Source organism: Bos indicus x Bos taurus, chromosome 25 (assembly GCF_003369695.1).
Source record: "Bos indicus x Bos taurus breed Angus x Brahman F1 hybrid chromosome 25, Bos_hybrid_MaternalHap_v2.0, whole genome shotgun sequence".
Taxonomy (NCBI): Eukaryota; Metazoa; Chordata; class Mammalia; order Artiodactyla; family Bovidae; genus Bos; species Bos indicus x Bos taurus.
Window position 1 is genome coordinate 2,973,789 of NC_040100.1, and position 18,768 is coordinate 2,992,556.

General features: G+C 52.6%; 1 protein-coding gene across 2 annotated transcripts in view; it reads left to right on the forward strand.

Moving 5' to 3' along the window:
• Positions 1 to 18,768, forward strand: part of SDK1 (sidekick cell adhesion molecule 1) — a 744,026-nt gene that overhangs the window by 633,609 nt on the left and 91,649 nt on the right. For both annotated transcript variants that reach the window (XM_027528208.1, XM_027528209.1), the window contains one exon: positions 2,389 to 2,510. In XM_027528208.1, coding sequence (XP_027384009.1) covers positions 2,389 to 2,510 — 122 coding nt within the window. The remainder of the gene's footprint in view (positions 1 to 2,388; positions 2,511 to 18,768) is intronic.

Sequence of the window (18,768 nt, forward strand, 5' to 3'; positions counted from 1 at the left end):
CTTTGAAAGAGGGGTGTCAGCCCTGGCATCGGATGGTCGGGGTCAGTGAATTATTGCAGTTAAGACTAAGAAGCACAAAAGTATCCTCTCAGCTATCAGGGAAAGTGTGGGTCTTCGAGGAAGAGAAGGTGGGGAGGAAGCGGGCAGACGGGGTTCAGTGAAGGTCAGGGAGCGCGTCCGCCCCCGGCGGGGCCCAGTGACCCCACTCTCGGTGGGGCCTTTCTGGAAGTCAGATCATCTCCCTAAACGTTCACACTCATTCCAGCCTCGGAAATTGCACTCAACTGTTTCTCTCCAAGGTTTACATTTAAAATGAAAGCGTTTTTCCCAGGAATTCACCAACACACAGATGTGAGAAAACATTGTGGGGCCATCGATTCAGTTCTGTAGCTAAATCGGAGACCTTGTGCTCTCCAGAAGCCGTCCGGTCGCCTCCTTTGGGTCTCTGAGAAAAGCAGGACAGCCCCCGAGAGTGAAGCCAGTGGTCATCCCTGCAGCCCTCTCCTCGGGGAGCCAGGAGCCTGGGGTCCCGTGGCAGGCTGTCTGTTCCCTGACGCACAGCCACCACCATCCACTCTCTCGGGCAGGGCTTCTCACACTGTCCTGTGCATCCATCTCGACCCCCGCCCCGAGTCTGTGCTGGGCCCACTGCCACGTGGCCACCTCCTGGATGTGAGCAAGGCTGCAGAGCCTGCCCCAGGACGCACTCCAGGTGGCACCCACGCTGCTGGCCAGGGCCCACACTTGAGCCGATCAGATGTCTTCTCTAAGGCATTTACGTAGAGTCGGACACGACTGAGCGACTTCGCTTTCACTTTTCACTTTCATGCATTGGAGAAGGAAATGGCAACCCACTCCAGCGTTCTTGCTGGAGAATCCCAGGGACCGGGGAGCCTGGTGGCTGCCGTCTATGGGGTCGCACAGAGTCGGACACCACTGAAGCGACTTAGCGTAGCAAGGCATTTACGTAAGACACGTGTCCTTTCTTAAGAAGGAAGTCTTTGGCTTCCAGAGAGGTTCATGTATTCCACGCACACAGCAGCTCCCAGAGCACACATTCAAAACGTGGTTAGGACCTTAGTAACTGGTGACAATGAGGTGGCGATGATGCCATGTGATTTAATTCGTTAGAACCGGCTAATGGACAGTGGCCAGGGTAACACGGAGCATCCCTGAGCGACCAGCTTGTTCCCTGGATGGTTTGGACATCGTCCACCCGGGGCCATGTGGCCAGCTGGCCTCACCTCTGAGCGGCCTCAGCCCCAGCATGACTGTGAGCAGCAGTACCCCGGGTGCAGAGAAGGGCTGCGGGAGTTGGGCCCGGCCACGCTGAGTGGGCCTGATACCCTGGCTGGGGGCAGGCCGGGGGCTGCTATTGCTTCCCTGATGGTCAGGTCCCCAGGACCCAGGGGTCTATCCTGGGACACACCAAGAAAACGCACATGATGACCATCACTCTGGGCTGCAATCTGTTTGCGGTGCTCGAAGTTTACATCCATTCGTGACTGGAGAACCAGCTAAAGAACCCAGAGAGCTGACAGATATACAGAATCACCTGTCCTTCGATTTAAATAGTCTTCTCTTCAAGTTCATTAAACGTGAGGTGGAAAGGACCCTTGAGGGCCCAGCAATGTGCTGTGTGCCAGCCCTGAACCATGACCAGAGTGGTCCTTTTGCCCCCGTGCGAGACCTGGTCTTAAACACCCCAGAGACAGTGAGTCCAGAAGTCGTCCCTTGGACACGGCGCGTCTGGGAGCCTTTCCTGACACTGGTGTCATGTCTTTCTTGCCTTCGTCGCATCCCGTGGTCTTCCTCGAGCGTTTTTCAGTTGCCCAGTAATGTCAGAGCTCTCACTATGAACCCACAGCATCTCACTTTCTAGTGGGACAGGCTCCCGGGGGCGGGCCAGGGGGATCAACCTGCAGAAGGGCCTCTGTTCAAGGAGGAGGCTTAGCCACAGGTGGCCGCAGACGAGGGGCCACACGCAGAGCCCACCTGCCCTTGTTCAGTTGCCAGAGCAACAGAGCCCAGGCAGAGTGGGGCGAGTTCTGCACTTTCACCTGAGTCCGGTTGTCTTGGAAACCAGAGCCAAGAAGCCCACGGCTTGGGACCCGCACACCTCCCGCTTCAAGCTGCCTGGAGCTACTCGGGGTGCATGCCCCCTCCCCGTCCTCTTTCAAAGGCACCAGGGCATTGTCAGAAGGGAGACTCAGCCCTTTGGTTCTTCTAGGAGCCTTAGAGGAAACACTGTGTTTCTCGCTCTGGCAGTTGTGAAAATCAACCCTGTCTCCATGTGAAGGCGTGTTGGAAGTGGTTGCTGCTGATGTGACCTTTCCTGAGCTGTGGCAGGATTTAAATCTCCACCTTCCCTCTCTCCTCTGTGTCCAGAACTTCCTGGTGCTCCATCCAATCTGGTCATTTCCAACATCAGCCCTCGCTCGGCCACGCTCCAGTTCCGACCAGGGTACGATGGGAAGACAGCCATCTCCAGGTGGATTGTGCAGGGACAGGTATGGTCACCCTGAAGCGGAGAGCTGCAGTCCCCGTAGAGTGACGCAGGGCCTGGAGGTGACAGGCAGCTCAGTGATGCCTTCGCAGGATAGATGACCCCTGGCTGGGGTGGCCTTGGATGCTTTGGGGGGCAGTGGCGTTTGGAGGAGGAGAAACGGAGACTGGAGTGGCTGGGGCGCCCGGGGCAGACGTGGGAGCAAGCGGGGACACAGGGTGTCAGACTGGACTCTTACAGGATAACGGAGGAAAGGCTGGCGGGGGCGCACGTGCGAGTCACAGTTCGGTTCAGTTCAGGCGCTCAGTCATGTGAGTCGTGTAACCATGGGACCCCATGGACTGCAGCACGCCAGGCTTGCTGGTTCATCACCAACTCCTGGAGCTTGCTCAAACTCATGTCCATCGAGTCGGTGATGCCATCCAACCATTTCATCCTCTGTCGTCCCCTTCTCCTCCTGCCTTCAATCTCTCCCAGCATCAGGGTCTTTTCCAGTGAGTCAGTTCTTTGCGTCAGGTGGCCAAAGTATTGGAGCTTCAGCTTCAGCATCAGTCCTTCCAATGAATATTCAGGACTGATTTCCTTTAGGATGGACTGGTTTGATCTCCTTGCAGTCCAAGGGGCTTTTAAGAGTCTTCTCTAACACCACAGTTCAAAAGCATCAGTTCAGCTTTCTTTGTAGTCCAGCTCTCACATCCATGCACGGCCACTGGGAAACCATGACTGATGGACAGGTAGGCCTGGGGTGCTGCAGTCCATGGGGCCGCAAAGAGTCGGACACGACTAAGCAACTGAACTGAACTGAATGGAAAAAGCTTTGATTATACTGACCTTTGTAGGCAAAGTAATGCCTCTGCTTTTTAATATGCTGTCTAGGTTGGTCATAGCTTTTCTTCCAAGGAGCAAGCGTCTTTTAATTTCATGGCTACAGTCACCATCTGCAGTGATTTTGGAGCCCAAGAAAATAAACTCTCTCTCTGTTTCCATTGTTTCCCCATCTATGTCCCATGAAGTGATGGGACCAGATGCCATGATCTTCATTTTTTGAATGTTGCGTTTTAAGCGCGCTTTTTCACTTCCCTCTTTCACTGTCATCAAGAAGCTCTTTAGTTGCTCTTCACTGTCTGCCATAAGGGTGGTGCCATCTGCATATCTGAGGGTATTGATATTTCTCCCGGCAGTCTTGATTCCAGCTTGTGCTTCATGCAGCCAAGCATCTCACATGATGTCCTTTGCATATAAGTTAAATAGGCATGGTGACAATATACAGCCTTGATGTACTCCTTTCCGAATTTGAAACCAGTCCATTGTCCCATGTCCAGTTCTAACTGTTGTTTCTTGACCTGTACACAGGTTTCTCAGGAAGCAGGTCGGGGGGTCAGGTACTCCCATCTCTTGAAGAATTTTCCACATTTTGTTGTGACTGTGTGCCTTCCACACAGTCAAAGGCTTTGGCATAGTCAATAAAGCAGAAGTAGATGTTTTTCTGGAACTCTCTTGCTTTTTCTGTGATCCAGCGGATGTCGACAATTCTTCTGCCTTTTCTAAATCCAGCTTGAACATCTGGAAATTCTCGGTTCATGTACTGTTGAAGCCTCGCTTTGAGAATTTTGAGCGTTACTTTGCTAGCGTGTGAGATGAGTGCAATTGTGCGATAGTTTGAACTTTCTTTGGCATTGCCTTTCTTTGGGATTGGAATGAAAACTGACCTTTTCCAGTCCAAGAGGCAGTGATCAAGACTGTTATCAAGACAGTGATCAAAACGGTTATCCGAGGAGGTCTTCCAAATAGCTGGGAAAAGAAGAGAAGCAAAGGCAAAGGAGAAATGGAAAGATACACCCATCTGAATGCAGAGTTCCAAGGAATAGCAAGGAGAGGTAAGAAAGCCTTCTTTAGTGATTAATGCAAAGAAACAGGAAAACAACAGAATGAGAAAGACTAGAGATTTCCTCAAGAAAATTAGAGATACCAAGGGAACATTTCATGCAAAGATGGGCTCGATAAAGGACAGAAATGGTATGGAGCTAACAGAAGCAGAAGATATTAAGAAGAGGTGACAAGAATATACAGTTGAACTATAGTAGAACTATACAAAAAAGATCTTCATGACCCGGATAACCACAATGGTGTGATCACTCACCTAGAGCCTGACATCCTGGAATGCGAAGTCAAGTGGGCCTTAAGAAGCATCACTACGAACAAAGCTAGTGGAGGTGCTGGAATCCCAGTCGAGCTATTTCAGCTCCTAAAAGATGATGCTGTGAAAGTGCTGCACTCGGTATGCCAGCAAGTTTGTAAAGCTCAGCAGTGGTTTGGTATAGGTTCCACCGATTTGATGGTGTCGTTGGTTGTGATTTTTCCTTTAATTCTGTATCACAATGAGCAACAGAACGGACTAAGACGGTTGTTTGGTACAGTCTGAATGGATGAACCTGCGTTTACTCAACAGTGTTTATAGCATGTGTTTATCTCCAGGCCCTAGTCTGGCATGAGGAACGCAGCGGTGAGCAGAAACAGACGCCATTTGTGCACTCAGGGAGGAAGGTTCTGTCTCAGGGGAAGGACTTTCAGGTTGCTGGGAAAGGAACAGGAACTTTCTCTGTGGGGGACAGATGGCTGGAGTGCGAGGTGTAGGGAGGAGCTGGGGGAAGGTCATGGGGAGCCCGGGGGTCCTTCTTAGGAGGACTTTGCACGTGACTCAGAGCACGATAGCAAGAGAGCAGGACCCACAGGGCTCATGCGCCAGGGGGAGGGTCCCACCGGCCTCCATGGATCCCACCTGCCCCGAGGCACCTTGTTCCACCCAGAGCAGAACAAGCTGACACCAAGCCGCATTCCGAGAGCGTAAGTTTCCAGACCCTTAACATCAGCAGTAAGACCCTGGTGGTTTTCATGACTATGCTTGTGCTCTGTTGCAAGACAATTCGATCCTGGAAACTTGGCCATAAATCAGGGCATGGATTCATCTATGTCTTCAAAACTTTCATTAACCAACAGTTTCTGGAAGCCTCTGCAGGATCCTGACAGTGGGCCAGCTAGTTGGAACCGATTGATCAGTGTGGCTGGAACAATTAATTACTTAGGAAAGGATCACTGAAAAAATACATCCCCGGGAAATGAAAACCGAAACAATAAAAGCGAGCTTGAAAACGCATCAACGAAAATAAAGGAGGAAAACCATGGTCCCTCCTGGAAAGCAGAGGAACAGAGTCGGCCAGACAGAGCCAGGCACGCGCTCCAAGGAGCACAGAAGCCAGGAGCCCGTCCTTACTGTTCCTGGACAGCAGTACCACCAGGCACAAAGGGCAGACGCTGTTCAGGGTGGGCGTCAGGCCAGGCTGGGCGGCGGGAGTGGAGATGCACCTCTGCTGGCTCTGCTCGAGACCTGCGTCCTGCGCCCCCGGAGCCAGCCCTGGGAGCGGCCTGCTCCTGCTGCCAGGGCCCGCTCGCCAGGATGGTCACGGGCTCCGGGTCAGGGAGGGGTCCTTCTTCTGTCCATGGAGAGAAGGTGATGGGTGAGCACATGGCACCTCTCTGCACATAAAGTGCATGCACGTTATGCTTCTTTCTACAACAGACCTATTAATACTTGTGTTTTTAGTATAAAACATTCTCAGCGTGCCCAGACGGAACGCGCTCCCACACACCCTTCACCCACACTCACCTCTTCTGTTCTCTACATTCATCTGGTTCCTCTTTCTGTTATCGCTGGAGCAGTATTTTGTTTGTTTTTTTTTTCAATTAAAAAAATTTAGTAAAGTATCATTGATTTACAATATATATTCCTTTCAGCTGTACACTATTTTTGCAGATTATACTCCATTTAAAGTTATTATGAGATATTGTCTGCATTCACTGTGCTGTGTCTCGTGCTTCAGTCACTCAGTCGTGTCCGACTCTCTGCGACCCCGTGGACCTCAGCACGCCAGGCCTCCCTGCCCTTCACCATCTCCCCGAGTTTCCTCACACTCATGTGCATTGAATCGGTGATGCCATCCAAGCATCTCATCCTCTGTCGCCCCCTTCTCCTCCTGCCCTCAATCTCTCCCAGCATCAGGGTCTCTTCCAGTGAGTTGGCTTTTCACATTAGGTGGCCAAAGTGATTTTTTCAGATTATACTCCATTTAAAGTTATTACAAGATATGGGCTGTATTCACTGTGCTGTACAGTAAATCCTTTATCTTACTTATTTCATGCCTGCTACTCTGCTCCTCTTCTTTTAAATTGATGTGCAGTAGCTGTACAATATTACATAAGTTACAGGCGCACAATATAGTGATTTGTGATTTTTAAAGGCGATACTCCACTTACAGTTATTATAAAACATGGCTCCATTCCCCGTGGTGTGGGCAGCTTGTGCTCCTGTCCAGAAGCTCTGGGAGACCACCATCTCCCCGCTCCCCTCGCTTGTCCAGGCTGTTGGCAGCGCCCACTTGCTGAGGTCCTGGGACGAGCCAGGCATCATTATCCCCAGCTCCAAGAGTCCCCACGTTCCTTTCTCCACCTGCAGAGCCAGCGGTGGAGGGGCAGGTCCTTCTCAGGCTGCCACTGTCTCTTTCGTCTCTCTCCCTGACCCACTCTCCCGCCTCTCTCTTGCATTTTCAGGGTCGATTAGACCCACCCAGATAATCCAGGATAATCTCCCTATTTCAAGGCTCTTAACCTTAGTCACGTCTGCAGAGTCCCTCTATGTGGGGTGACCTGCCTGCAGGCCCCAGGGTTCAGGGCGTGGACCTCCGGGTTAGGGGAGACGCTTGCAGGGGGCCTTCTTCCACCTAAAGGCTGCTCTCAGACTTTCACACACTCCTTCTGTGTTTATGCGGCTGAGTCTCGGCTCCATCCCTAGGAATGGGATTTCGGGACCAACAGGGAGTGTAAACTTTCTAGACATTACCAAAGCTTTCTGCTGCAGGTCATACATGTTGCATTTCTGTCAACTATGTATAGAATTTTTTGCCATGCGAAAAAAAATTGAAGTTTAATTTATCAATCTTTTCTTGCAAGCATTTGAACGTAGAGGCCTTAGATAGAACAGCTTTCCTCATTCTCAGATCATAAAGGAATTCATCCAGTTTTTACCACCACTTCTGTGATTTCATGTTTGCATTTAGGTCTCCATCCATTTGGAATTTGTTCTTTTATATGAATGATATGAATCCATATTTTATGATTTTGCAAGCAGCTGTGTAATTGTCTCAAAGCTGTCTATTAAGAAGTCCATTTTTCCCCCCTCCTCATTTGTAGCATTAAATTCCCATGAGCACGTGGGTCTGTTTCTGAAATCTTTATTCTGTTCTATTAGTCTGGCTGTTCATGAAGTAGCTGCACATTGTTTAATTAGCAAGACTTCAAAATGTGTTTCAGTGTGTGGTGAGGTCTTCACCACCCCCACCATCACACACACGCAGGCGCGCGCACACGCCCACACACTGCCTGACTTAGGTGGCGTTTTTCTCACCTTCCTCACGTCTCGTGACGTCGAATCTTTCCATCCACGAACACAGCATGTCTTTCCACCATACGTCTGTTTTCATCGGGTGTTTCCTTCTTAGGAAAAGCACTGGGCTCTCTCTTCTTACCTTCACTCTGCTCCTCAAAAGGCAGGGCAGCTGGGGGGAAATCAGTGTGCCCCGAAAGCCATGATAGGAAGAATGTGGACTTTGTACCAGCCGCCCTGGCCCCCTTTTCCTGCCCCCTTTCCCAGCTCCGGGGTCCTGGGCATGTTTAACTCCTGTGCCAGCTTCAGGGTGCTCACCTATAAACAGGGTCAGCAGTGCCATCGCAAGGCCGGCATGAGGATTAATGGGCGTCTGTGCACTTTGACTTTTCACTTTCATGCATTGGAAAAGGAAATGGCAACCCACTCCAGTGTTCTTGCCTGGAGAATCCCAGGGACGGGGGAGCCTGGTGGGCTGCCGTCTCTGGGGTCGCACAGAGTCGGACACAACAGAAGCGACTTAGCAGCAGCAGCAGTGCATCTGAAATGGCTTTTTCTGACTGTTGCTGGCCTGTAGGATCACAGTTGATTTTGGAATTTTATTTTTTTAATTTAATGAACTCTCATGTGTTCTTGGGCTTCCCTGGTAGCTCAGCTGGTGAAGAATCGTCCTGCAATGCAGGAGATCCCAGTTCGATTCCTGGGTGGGTTAGAAAGATCCCCTGGAAAAGGAATAGGCTACCCACCCCAGTATTCGTGGGCTTTCCTGATGGCTCAGATGGTAAAGAATCTGCCTGCAACGCAGGAGCTGTGGGTTTGATCCCTGGGTCAGGAAGATCCCCTGGAGGACGATATGGCAACCCACTCCAGTATTCTTGCCTGGAGAACTCCGTGGACAGAGGAGGCTGACGGGCTACAGTCCATGGGGTCGCAGAGAGTCAGACGTGACTGAGCGACAAAACAAATGTGTTCTGAGCGCTTTTCCACATTCACTCATTTAATCCTCGTACTGACTGTGAGGAGTCACTGTGACCCCTTCCTGCAGACAAGACCAGAGGGACTGAATCGCACAGCTCAGCCCAGGAACGGAGGCGGCCCGAGCTGCCTGGCCCCCGGTGCTGACCTGAGGCTACGGCTGTGTCCTAGCCCAGCCCAGCATTAGGGCCTCACGACCCAAAGCTCCCAGAATCTCTCGTTAGTTTGTTAATTCTTCGGTCGTTTCTGTAAAGAAGTCACGTCACCTGCTACCACTGACAGTTTTATTTCTTCCTTTGAAACCTTCATATCCTTTCTTTCTGTTTTTTGTTTCTTTTTATTTATTGTTCTCAATGGACGGTCTGGATCCCCCGTATCATATTGAATCACAGCAGTGATAGAACAACCTTTGTTTTATTACTAACTTTAAAGAAATTCGGTTAAGGTTTTATTATCAAGCCTGACATTTACAACATTTATGGTTGGTTTTGTGGGGAATTTTTGGTATTTTGTTTTTACAGCTAGCTTATATTGGGTTAAGACAATTCTTTTCTAATCCTGCTTTGCTAGGAGTTGCTTTGGGGAATTTTGGAATTAAAAAAAAAATCATAAAGAAGTGTAATTTTGTCAAACTGTGTCTTGCATCTATCAAGTTGTTCGTGTTTTTTCATCTTTTGTCTGTTGGTAAGATGATTTAGGTTGATGTTCTAATGTTCGCCAGTCCCAGTGTTTCTGAGATAAACACAATTTGATGTTTATAGTGTTTGATTCAATTTGGGTTTAAGATTTTTGTGTCCATGTTCATAAGTGAACTTGGCCTTTTCTGGCTGTTGGTCTGGCTCTGAAAATCGAGCTTACTTTCTCACCAGTTTTCATAAATAATGTTGTGATTGCTCTGAAGGGGGAGGTGAGAGGCAGGGGTGCTGACACCCCGACCTCGCCAACACAGACAGGAACCTGGAGATCATCTTCCTAAAATTCCTGGGGTTCTCCATCCCAGCTGTGCATTAGCGGGTGGGCAGATTTTAGCACCCAGACCCCCCCCCCCCACACACACACACACAAATCAGTTCATGAGCATCTCCAGGCCTGAGGTCCAGGCACCTTCCCATTTGTACATGAACAAGATGACGTAGGTCCCCCGGGAGACACAGCAGGTTAAGAGCTCCATGTCTCCTGCTCGGGTCCTGTCTTGGGGGCCCCTGCGCGGGGCCTGGAGGGGCTGTGTCAGTGATCCAGCCTCTTCTCAGGTCTCTGCCTGGAGGTTCTGAGGCTCTGGTTCCCTGAGGAGGACGATCCGGGCAGGCTCCCTGCCGCTTCCCCAGGCTGCACCCAGCATCTCAGAGCAGCCCCAGCAGGGCAGGTCCACAGCTCAGAGTGCTCACCGCCAGCTCACCATCAGCCTGTAGCCACTTCTTAAAAGTTTGGCACTGCCCTGAATTCATGTTTACCTTTCACCTTGAAAATATTTCAAAACTGCATAAAAGTTGCTAGAATACCACAAAGAAACAGCCCTCCACCCACCCAAACTCTCCATCTGAGTCTTGTCAGTTGTGCCTAAATGTCCTCGGTGGCAACAAGCCCCAGCCCAGGGCCGCGCGCCACGCCTGGCTGCCCTGTCCGTCCTTCCCAGTCACCTGTACTAGTTCCTCGGTCGTTCCTCGACTTTCTTGACTTTGACAATGTCAAAGATCACAGGCCATTCATTTCCTAGAATATCGCTCAATTTGGATCCATGTATTTCTTCACGATTAGACCCAGATTATGCATCTTTGGTCAGAATGTCACCAAAGTGGTGCTGACGCTTTGCACTGCATCCTGCTGTGCTTAGTGGGACGTGGAAAGGCCCGTCTCTGGTGGAGCTGCTTTTGCTCACCCGATTCTCTCCCCTGCACAATGAGTGAGTATTCTGTGGGAGATGCTTCCAGATTGTGTGAAAATCTCATTCTCCGTTCCACTCACCTCCTAGAGAATCATTCCCTGGTTAGGTCTTGTAGAATTAATTAGTATAATGAGGCACCCAATTGTGACCTTTCTAATTCAATCGTTTCTTCTACATTTATTGACTGGACTTTTATTGTTTTGCTTTTTTTTTTAAGCTTTCTCATCTCACTTGTTTGTTTACCTCAGTGTGGACTCATGGCTTCCTATTTTACATGACAGATTATAATCCGTTTCGATCATTACTTTGTCAGTGCGGGAGGCCATCCCTCCAGCTGACTTCTGTGTCCTTTTCACAAGTTCCAGTTATTCCAAGGCCCTCCTTACTTTCTGGCACGAGATGTTCTAGCTCATCTCACTCCTTCCTCTTCTTTCTCAGCCATTTCTCTGAGGAACTTTGGATCTTTTCTGCAGAAAGTGGTATTTAGAAACCAAGACCTGGGCGCTGGATGTGCTCACGGCTCCTGGGGTGTCACTTCTCCGAGACCCTGCTCACAGGTCTGCCCCCGGGTCTGTGTGTCTGTCTACATAAGCTGAGACGCACTGGCTCACAGCAGCACCTCCAAATACAGTTCAGTGTGTGTGTGTGTGTGTGTGTGTGCGCGCGCACATGTGAGTGTTAGTAGCTCAGTTGTGTTCAACTCTTTGCCACCCCATGGACTGTAGCCCGCCAGGCTCCTCTGTCCATGGGATTCTCCAAGCAAGAATACTGGAGCAGGCAGCCGTTCCCTTCTCCAGGGGCTCTTCCCGACCCAGGGATGAAGCCTCCCACGTTGCAGGCGGATTCCTTGTGGTCTGAGCCACCAGGGATGCACGCAGTTCAGCACCACCCTTCACTCATCCACTCCCACACTGCCGCCAGCCTGACTTTTCCCCCGGTGCTCTCATTCTATTTACTTTCTTGCTGAATCCCCCGTGTGTGGCCGATCCTCTGAGATGACCACCCTGCTTGGACACTTTCTCTGCCCACCTTCCTGACTGGGCTCCTTTGCGCTATGCTTCTGGAAGGAAGAGTGAAGGCAGCCCTGAAACCTTTGCAAACTTAAGCTATCAAAATCTAAAGTTAGCCATTATCTCTCTCTTCCTCCCAGTGATACAAGATTCTAAAATTCTTAATTCCAGTGGAGTCATACTTGTGCCCAGCATTTCAGTCCCACCTTCTTTCCTGTATCTCCAAAGGCTGTGATGCCTATTGGCATCTTTTCCCACAGTCAGCGCTTGCTTAGATTTCACGGCCAGTGTGCCCGCTGCCTCACTTCCCACTCTGTTGGCCTCCAGGCACGTACCTTTCTCCCCCGTACGCTCAGCTGTGCATTGCTCATGTGTCTCTTACACTCTGTCCAGCTCTGCTCTGGCTCTCAGATGGGAGGTTATCTGTCTGCCGAATCTTCAGAACTGGAAGTCCCTCCAAGATAGTTTGTCTAAAATATTTTAATATTAACTCAGCAAGTCTGAAAATTCTGGTAGTACAGACGGTTGGAACTTCAAAAGCAGAAAGGAAATGTTTTCCCTTGAAACTCGTTATCCGAACCATTTGTGTTTCAATGTTCCTAGCGAGTAAATGTTCATCTATAAAAAGAAACTTGGATCCAACCCACAGGGGTAAGGATTACAGACTTTTCCTGGCCAAGAGGAGACTGGAGGATAAGTGTTGACATTTCATCACTTGGTGCCTGGGGCGCCCTGAGCCACCCCCGTCCTAGAGCTGACACACACTCGGCCTCTGTGATGCCCCTCCTGCCTGGCGGACGAGACAGCACGCTCCTCAATCCTCTGCACCGTCTCCATCAGCAGACGGCCACGGGTGTGTGCTGTGCTCATCCATCCTGTTGATTGAATTAGTCAGAACTGGTTTTCATTCATATACTAAGTTATCCCAAGAAAATCTCACAATGGTGTGGCAAAGGTTAGCGTGGATGTCCACTTTGGGGCAAACAAATCCTACATTTATTTATGAACTGCTCCTAAGTAGCCTCGAAGGCATGTTACAGCAGGGGGTCCATTCAAAACTCAATGAAGGGAGCTTCCCTGGTGGCTCAGGGGTAAAGAATCCGCCTGCCAATGCAGGAGACGTGGGTTTGATCCCTGATCCGGGAAGATCCCACATGCTGCGGAGCAGCCAAGCCTGTGGGCCAAGCCCATGCTCTAGAGTCCATGCCCTACAACGAGAGAAGCCGCCACAGCGCAAAGTTCACGCACCACATCTAGAGAGTAGCCCCACTCGCCAGAACTAGAGAAAGCCGTGCAGCAGCGAAGACCCAGCACAGTGGGAAAAAAAAATAATAGTAATGAAGGAATAGGCATCTCTTTAAGGTCTTGGAAGGCCCTTCGTTGCTAGGCTGGTGTTCAGTTATCTCAGACTGAAGGCAGAATGCACTCTGACCCACCCCGCTCATCTGCTAATACACACGTGGCCCCGTCCGGGGAGTGAACAGACCCGCAGCCTCTGAGACCTTTCGAGAGGCCCCATCACCCCTCTCCTATATCAGAACCGCCTTCCTGGCCGTCATCACCTTCCACATATCACCCTCTGACTCACCCCGGGTGAGGGGCCTCGGACAAGGCCCCCGAGGACACATGGTGTGCAGAACGACACTGTTGGTGATGCAGAGGCTGTCAATACAGGCTTCGGGACCAGAGAGGCTGGGCCTGGAGCCCCCGCTCCGCCCTCCCGGCTGGGCGGCTCTTGGTGAGTCGTCTGCTCAGGTGCTTTCGCAGCAGAGCAGGACTGACAGCAGCCATCTCGCGGGCTGCTGGAGCGTCGGGATGTGTGGGCATGTTTGCATATCCTGGAAGTGCATGGCTCCGTGTTCTGTGGACACGAGACTTTACGAGCAGAGTCTCCTCTGAGAAGCCCGTCAGTGCCTCAGGGCAGGGGGAGCCCGTGTCCACGTCACACTGCCCCCCAGGAAGCCTCGGTGCACCCCCGCCATTCCTCTGAGAATGTCTGGGCACATTCCTTGGCCCAGGCAGGCTCCACACTTCCTAAACTCAGCATACTGGGGCCCTGGAGACCATGAGTGGGGTATATGAAGCCTTCTGAAACATTCCACACCTCATTCCCTTCGCATGGATGTGGGTCAAGCCCAGGCAGCTGCTCTCTGCACTCACCCGGCTGCTCATCTGAGAAGCGGTCAGCGCCTCCTGCCCTGTGCCTGGCCACGGGCTGGGATCCCCGGAGTAATGAGACTCAGGGGCAGATGGGCCACTTAGCGATTCATCGCGTGGAAGACAGGGGGGTGATTTATAGAGGCTTGCTCAGGGTGCTGGCTGAGGAAGGAGGCCTGAGTCCACTCAGGTGGCTGTGGAGGTCCACAGAGGGGGTGGCATCCTGGCCCACCCCACAGGGACCATGGCCGCTGGCCAGGGAGGGCAGAGGGCAGCCGGGCAGCCTCTGGGAGCAAGGACCAGGCTACACCAATCGCTTCATGATGGGACAGCCTCTGCTCTTCTTCCTCTGATCCATATCTTTGCAGAAGTTTCTTTTGAATTCTGACCGTTTTTTAAGTGTGCCGAGAAGGTTGCGTCCTTGGGGTTGTTGCCGGTGAACTGTGAAATCAAAGACCCTCATCATTGGGGTCATCATCAAGGGGGAGGAGCCCCCTTGAAAGGCCCTGAAATAAGCTGATGCCCAGATGTGGGTTAATAAAATTGTAAACAGCCGTTTTCCCAGGTAACTCTGGCCCTGTAATGCTTCACTTAATTAGTAACCTTTGACTGGAAAGTGAGCACAGCCTCTCTCCCCACATTTTCACGGCACACCAGGAGAGGAGAGACTGCAGATGGCACGTGTTTTCCCTGCTCCCGCGCCCGCCTGCCCACCCGCCCAGAGCCCCTGCACCCACCCCCCATCACAGCCGTGGGCTGAGCTCTAATAGCCAGAGTCACCCCAGCTGCTCCCAAGCCTGCTCTGAGCATGGCTTTCTGCCATGAAGATGCTGGTGGTAGCGCCTGGGTGCAGATAAAAACTGTTTCCATCGGAAAGAGGAAAGAAAAAAAAAAAGCTCACTTAGTGTGTATTTGTGCATAATAGTAGCCGTTTTCTCAACGGAACAGTTTCAGGGAGCGTTATATGCTCATAAAACACAGCATGGCCTCTGAGTGCTGGTCTCAGTAACTAAAGAGGAGCTGGGGTGGAGGGCCGGTGCCCAGGGCCCCCGGGCAGGGTGCCCGCAGAGGCCCGAGGCAGTCGGTGGGGCACAGGGCTGGCCGGTGGAGACGCACCTTCCTCCCGCAGAGAAGGTGGGGGGGTGGAAGGAGGCTCTGTCTCCCCCTACCAGCCCCCCAAGGTGGATCCAGGCTTTGTTTCCTCTCCTGATGGCTGACACGCTTCCCCAGAGAAAGCTAGATGAGTCCTGTGGCCTCGGGGGCTTGGCTACCTCAGGATAACGCTGGGAGAAGGACACCGCGTTGAGAGCCTCCATGCCGGCTTGTATGTACTGAGCACTTAATAAACACAAGCAGATGAGAAAACTGTGCAAGTCAAGGCAAGTGTTTGGACTCAAAGAGAGCAGCCTGCGGCAGCGTGGCTCCAAGGAACGACTGTCCTTGCCCTGGGAGTGCTCCCGGGATGGGCTGTGCAGAGTGCACAGCTCGGCCCGGAAAGTACTGTCGTCAAGCCAGCTGCCAGGCCAGCCCAGGCCCACCTGCCCACCTGAGGGCAGCGTCCTGCTGACGCTCGGCTCGGGAGGTGCTGGACTTCCGTGGTCTCCGGTCAGAGACCCGAGGTGGCCCGCGTCCCCGGCGGGAGAGGAGGGGTGCTGGTCGGGAGGAACAGCTCCCGCGGCCAGAAGCCGGCCCGGCTTGAGTCAGCTGAGCGTCCAGAGCGTCCAGGAGCTCGTGGAGGAGTCTATTCACATGGAACCAGGACCAGGCCACATCCGGCCGCTCCTGGTGCCCGCCCCCAGGAGACTGTCCATCCTTTGCCTGTGTATCCATCCACCTGGCTGCCTGCCACCTCCCACGGCGTGTTCTGTCTCTGGCAGGGTCACAGGTCAGATGTTCTTCGTCTCATCCCCTCGAGCTCTGGAGTTGGGGATTTCTAATCGCTGATTTTATCTCCTCCTTCCCTCATCATGGGTGGTGTCAGTGCTGTCTGCGGCCCTCCCGACGAGGGGCTGTCAACGTTTCAGTTGTCTAAGCCTTCACTGTGGTGGAGTCTCTTTCTCATAATAGGAAGGGAAAGAGCAGCATTTTTCCTGAGCGGTCTGTCACGTGTGCATACGAGGGCTGTCATCACTGACGGCTCCTTCAGGAGTGGCTCGGCCATCAGGTAGAGTTGCCGAGATGGGGACAGCTCGGTGCCGGTGTGACGCCTCTGCCCGAGCGCGTGCGTGCCGTGGGGATGGGTGGCAATGGCGTGCACACGCGGGTATTTCACAGTGTTTATTGTTTGCTTGATTGTCCATAATAACACCCTTGTGAGGACTTTCCTCTTATTCCTCGACTTGTGTGGGAAGACTGCACAAGATGAGTGGTTTGAAGTGGCTTTTTGTTCGTTACGTCTATCAGGTGCTTTTAGTTCCTATTACGGGACTTTTTAACATACCACAGGAGGAGGAGACACTGCAGCCTAAGGGGCAACTCAAGCACGACCGAGGGAAGCGCTTTACGACAAATGTCACTTTCAAGAAATAGAGGTCAACGTCCGTATAAATCACCCCTGTCAAACTGAATTAAGTTTTACGGGAGTTATGTTTTCCTGTTCTTTTTGAGAACCGCTCAGATTCTTTCATCCTGATTCTCTTGTTGGAATTTTAGATTTGCCTATATGTTTCATTTTTCCCGTCATTAGGTTTTCTATTTGCTTCTTCCAGTCATCCATTCATCCAGCAAACACGTATTGAGCCCCTCCTGTCACATTGGTCTCCAGACTCATGCCACATGCTAGATTACAAAGACGGAAAGCTTTCAGTCCCCACGTCTAGAAACCCACAACTGGGGGAGGGGGTAGGAGGAATGATTGAGATGTAATAATAAAATGAGGCTTGTGAGAACTGTTATGAAAAAAAAAAAAACCATTGCCAAGACAGCCTTGGAAAGAAAATGGGTAACAGAGTGGGATAATCAAGGAGGGCTCCACGTAGGAGGTGAACTTATTGTAGTTTGATGGGGAGCAGGACACTCCAAGCAGAGAAAATAGCAGAGTGACAGGCGCATGGCCCCCAGTTGTTTTAAAATGGAAATTTTATTCTTATTTGGGTAGAGTGAAGCCAGGGGTCAGGAGATGTCTGCCTGGAAAGATCGTTTGTTACTCAAGTTCCCGAGAGGAGGGGGCACGCGATGCCAGGCAGGGCCGCACGGGGAGACCCCAGGGCGGCTGGAGGCAGAGGGAGGGCGGACCAGAGACCTCACTGTGGACCAGAGACCTCACTGAGGTTTCTGTGGGAGGAGTAGACAAGGCGGGGTGGGCAGCTGAGGACTGGTTGGTCTGGATCTTTCCCACAGGCTCCAGGGCACAGGGCCCGTCCCCATTGCGTGCAACCTGCCCAGGGTGGAGAGGACAGGTGGATGGTGGCCCAGAGGCTGGGAGCCGGTGGAGGAGGGGTGGGCGGTGGGCTCTGGGTTGGCTGGTTTGCACAGGGAGGTGTGCTCGCGGCTGAGCTGTTTACTGTCTTTAGGACCCAGCTGCCCGGGGAGGGGCGGTCCCTGCAGGGTCGCAAGGCCCCAGTGTCCGGGTCTTCGGGTCTTCGATACAGAGCGAGAGCTGTGGCTGGTACATGCGGGGAAGGCTGAGCCGCAGCGTGGTTGGGCGGCTGGGCTTGAGCAGGCAGTGATGGGAGCAGGCACCGGAGGGGAGGAGGGAGCCGATGTGAGGCCTGCAAGGCCTTGCTGAGAGGGCTGTGCTCCTGAGAACCTGAGTTTCCCGGTCTCTGAGCTCGAGCCAGGGTGTCCCAGCGCTTTGCATGCTTCCCCTGTCAGCGTCTCCCGGTGGGCCTTCGGGGCTGTCCTGTGGTCGCCACTCCAAGGCCAGGTTCCCGCATCACATGAGCAGGAGGCGCGGCTTCTCGGGTTCCTACCCCTTTCCCAGCCCCTCAGACTCCCACCCCACCGCACTTCATCAGTGATGGCGCCCAACCCTCGCCGGCATCTCGGGGTCTTAGCAAGTGGTACGACACCGCGCAGGGTGCATGGAGATGCGGGCAGTCCTGTTTGCCCTAGAGAGGGGGTGTGTAAGTGAGAGAAGCGACGGACACAGAACCATCCCCCCAACGCTCGTGGAGGACGGTGGGAAGCCAGCTTCACGTGAGGGCTGAGTGGGAGCTGGGTGCCCGGCTCCCTTGGCAGCTCCAGGGAGACGCAGAGGAAAGGGCTGAGGCTGGTCCCACACCTCCCTCCCCACCCCGAGTCGTAGAGCAGCTCTTGGGTGGGGGGCTCAGGCCACACACAGTGGGTCTACAGACTCAAGGAAGGCAGGCCCCCAGGGGCCCCCAGTGCAGGGACAGTCCTGGGTCCAGAGTGGCTTCCAGGAGAAGCCTCTTCTTGGGACGGGGGGACTTTATGGAAAACTGGTTCCTAGGAGGATATTTCAGAGGGAGTGTGAATAAAGTGGTAGAAACTCCAGCACCCGGGGGAAGTAAGAGAAGGGAGGCTGGGCAGCGGAGAAGGCCCTGGGCCATCCATGGGACCAGGGCAGTGAGCCGGGCTGGAATCTGCGGCCGCCAGGGCTGTTCACTGGTGCAGGGGCTGGGGACAAAGCCCTGAGCCTCTGGAACGGTCACATCACAATCCTCCTGCTTCTGAAGACAGAAAGAATATGAAATAGCTAAAAAGTAAATGAATCACCAACTGTCAGGAGGAAGCCAGCCTAGGGCTGCTTCCCAGCAGGAACCTCGGCACAAGCTGGTGTCAGGCAGTGCGGGGTGGGCGGGGGAGCTCATTAGGGTCGCAGGCTGCCCAGACGCTTCGG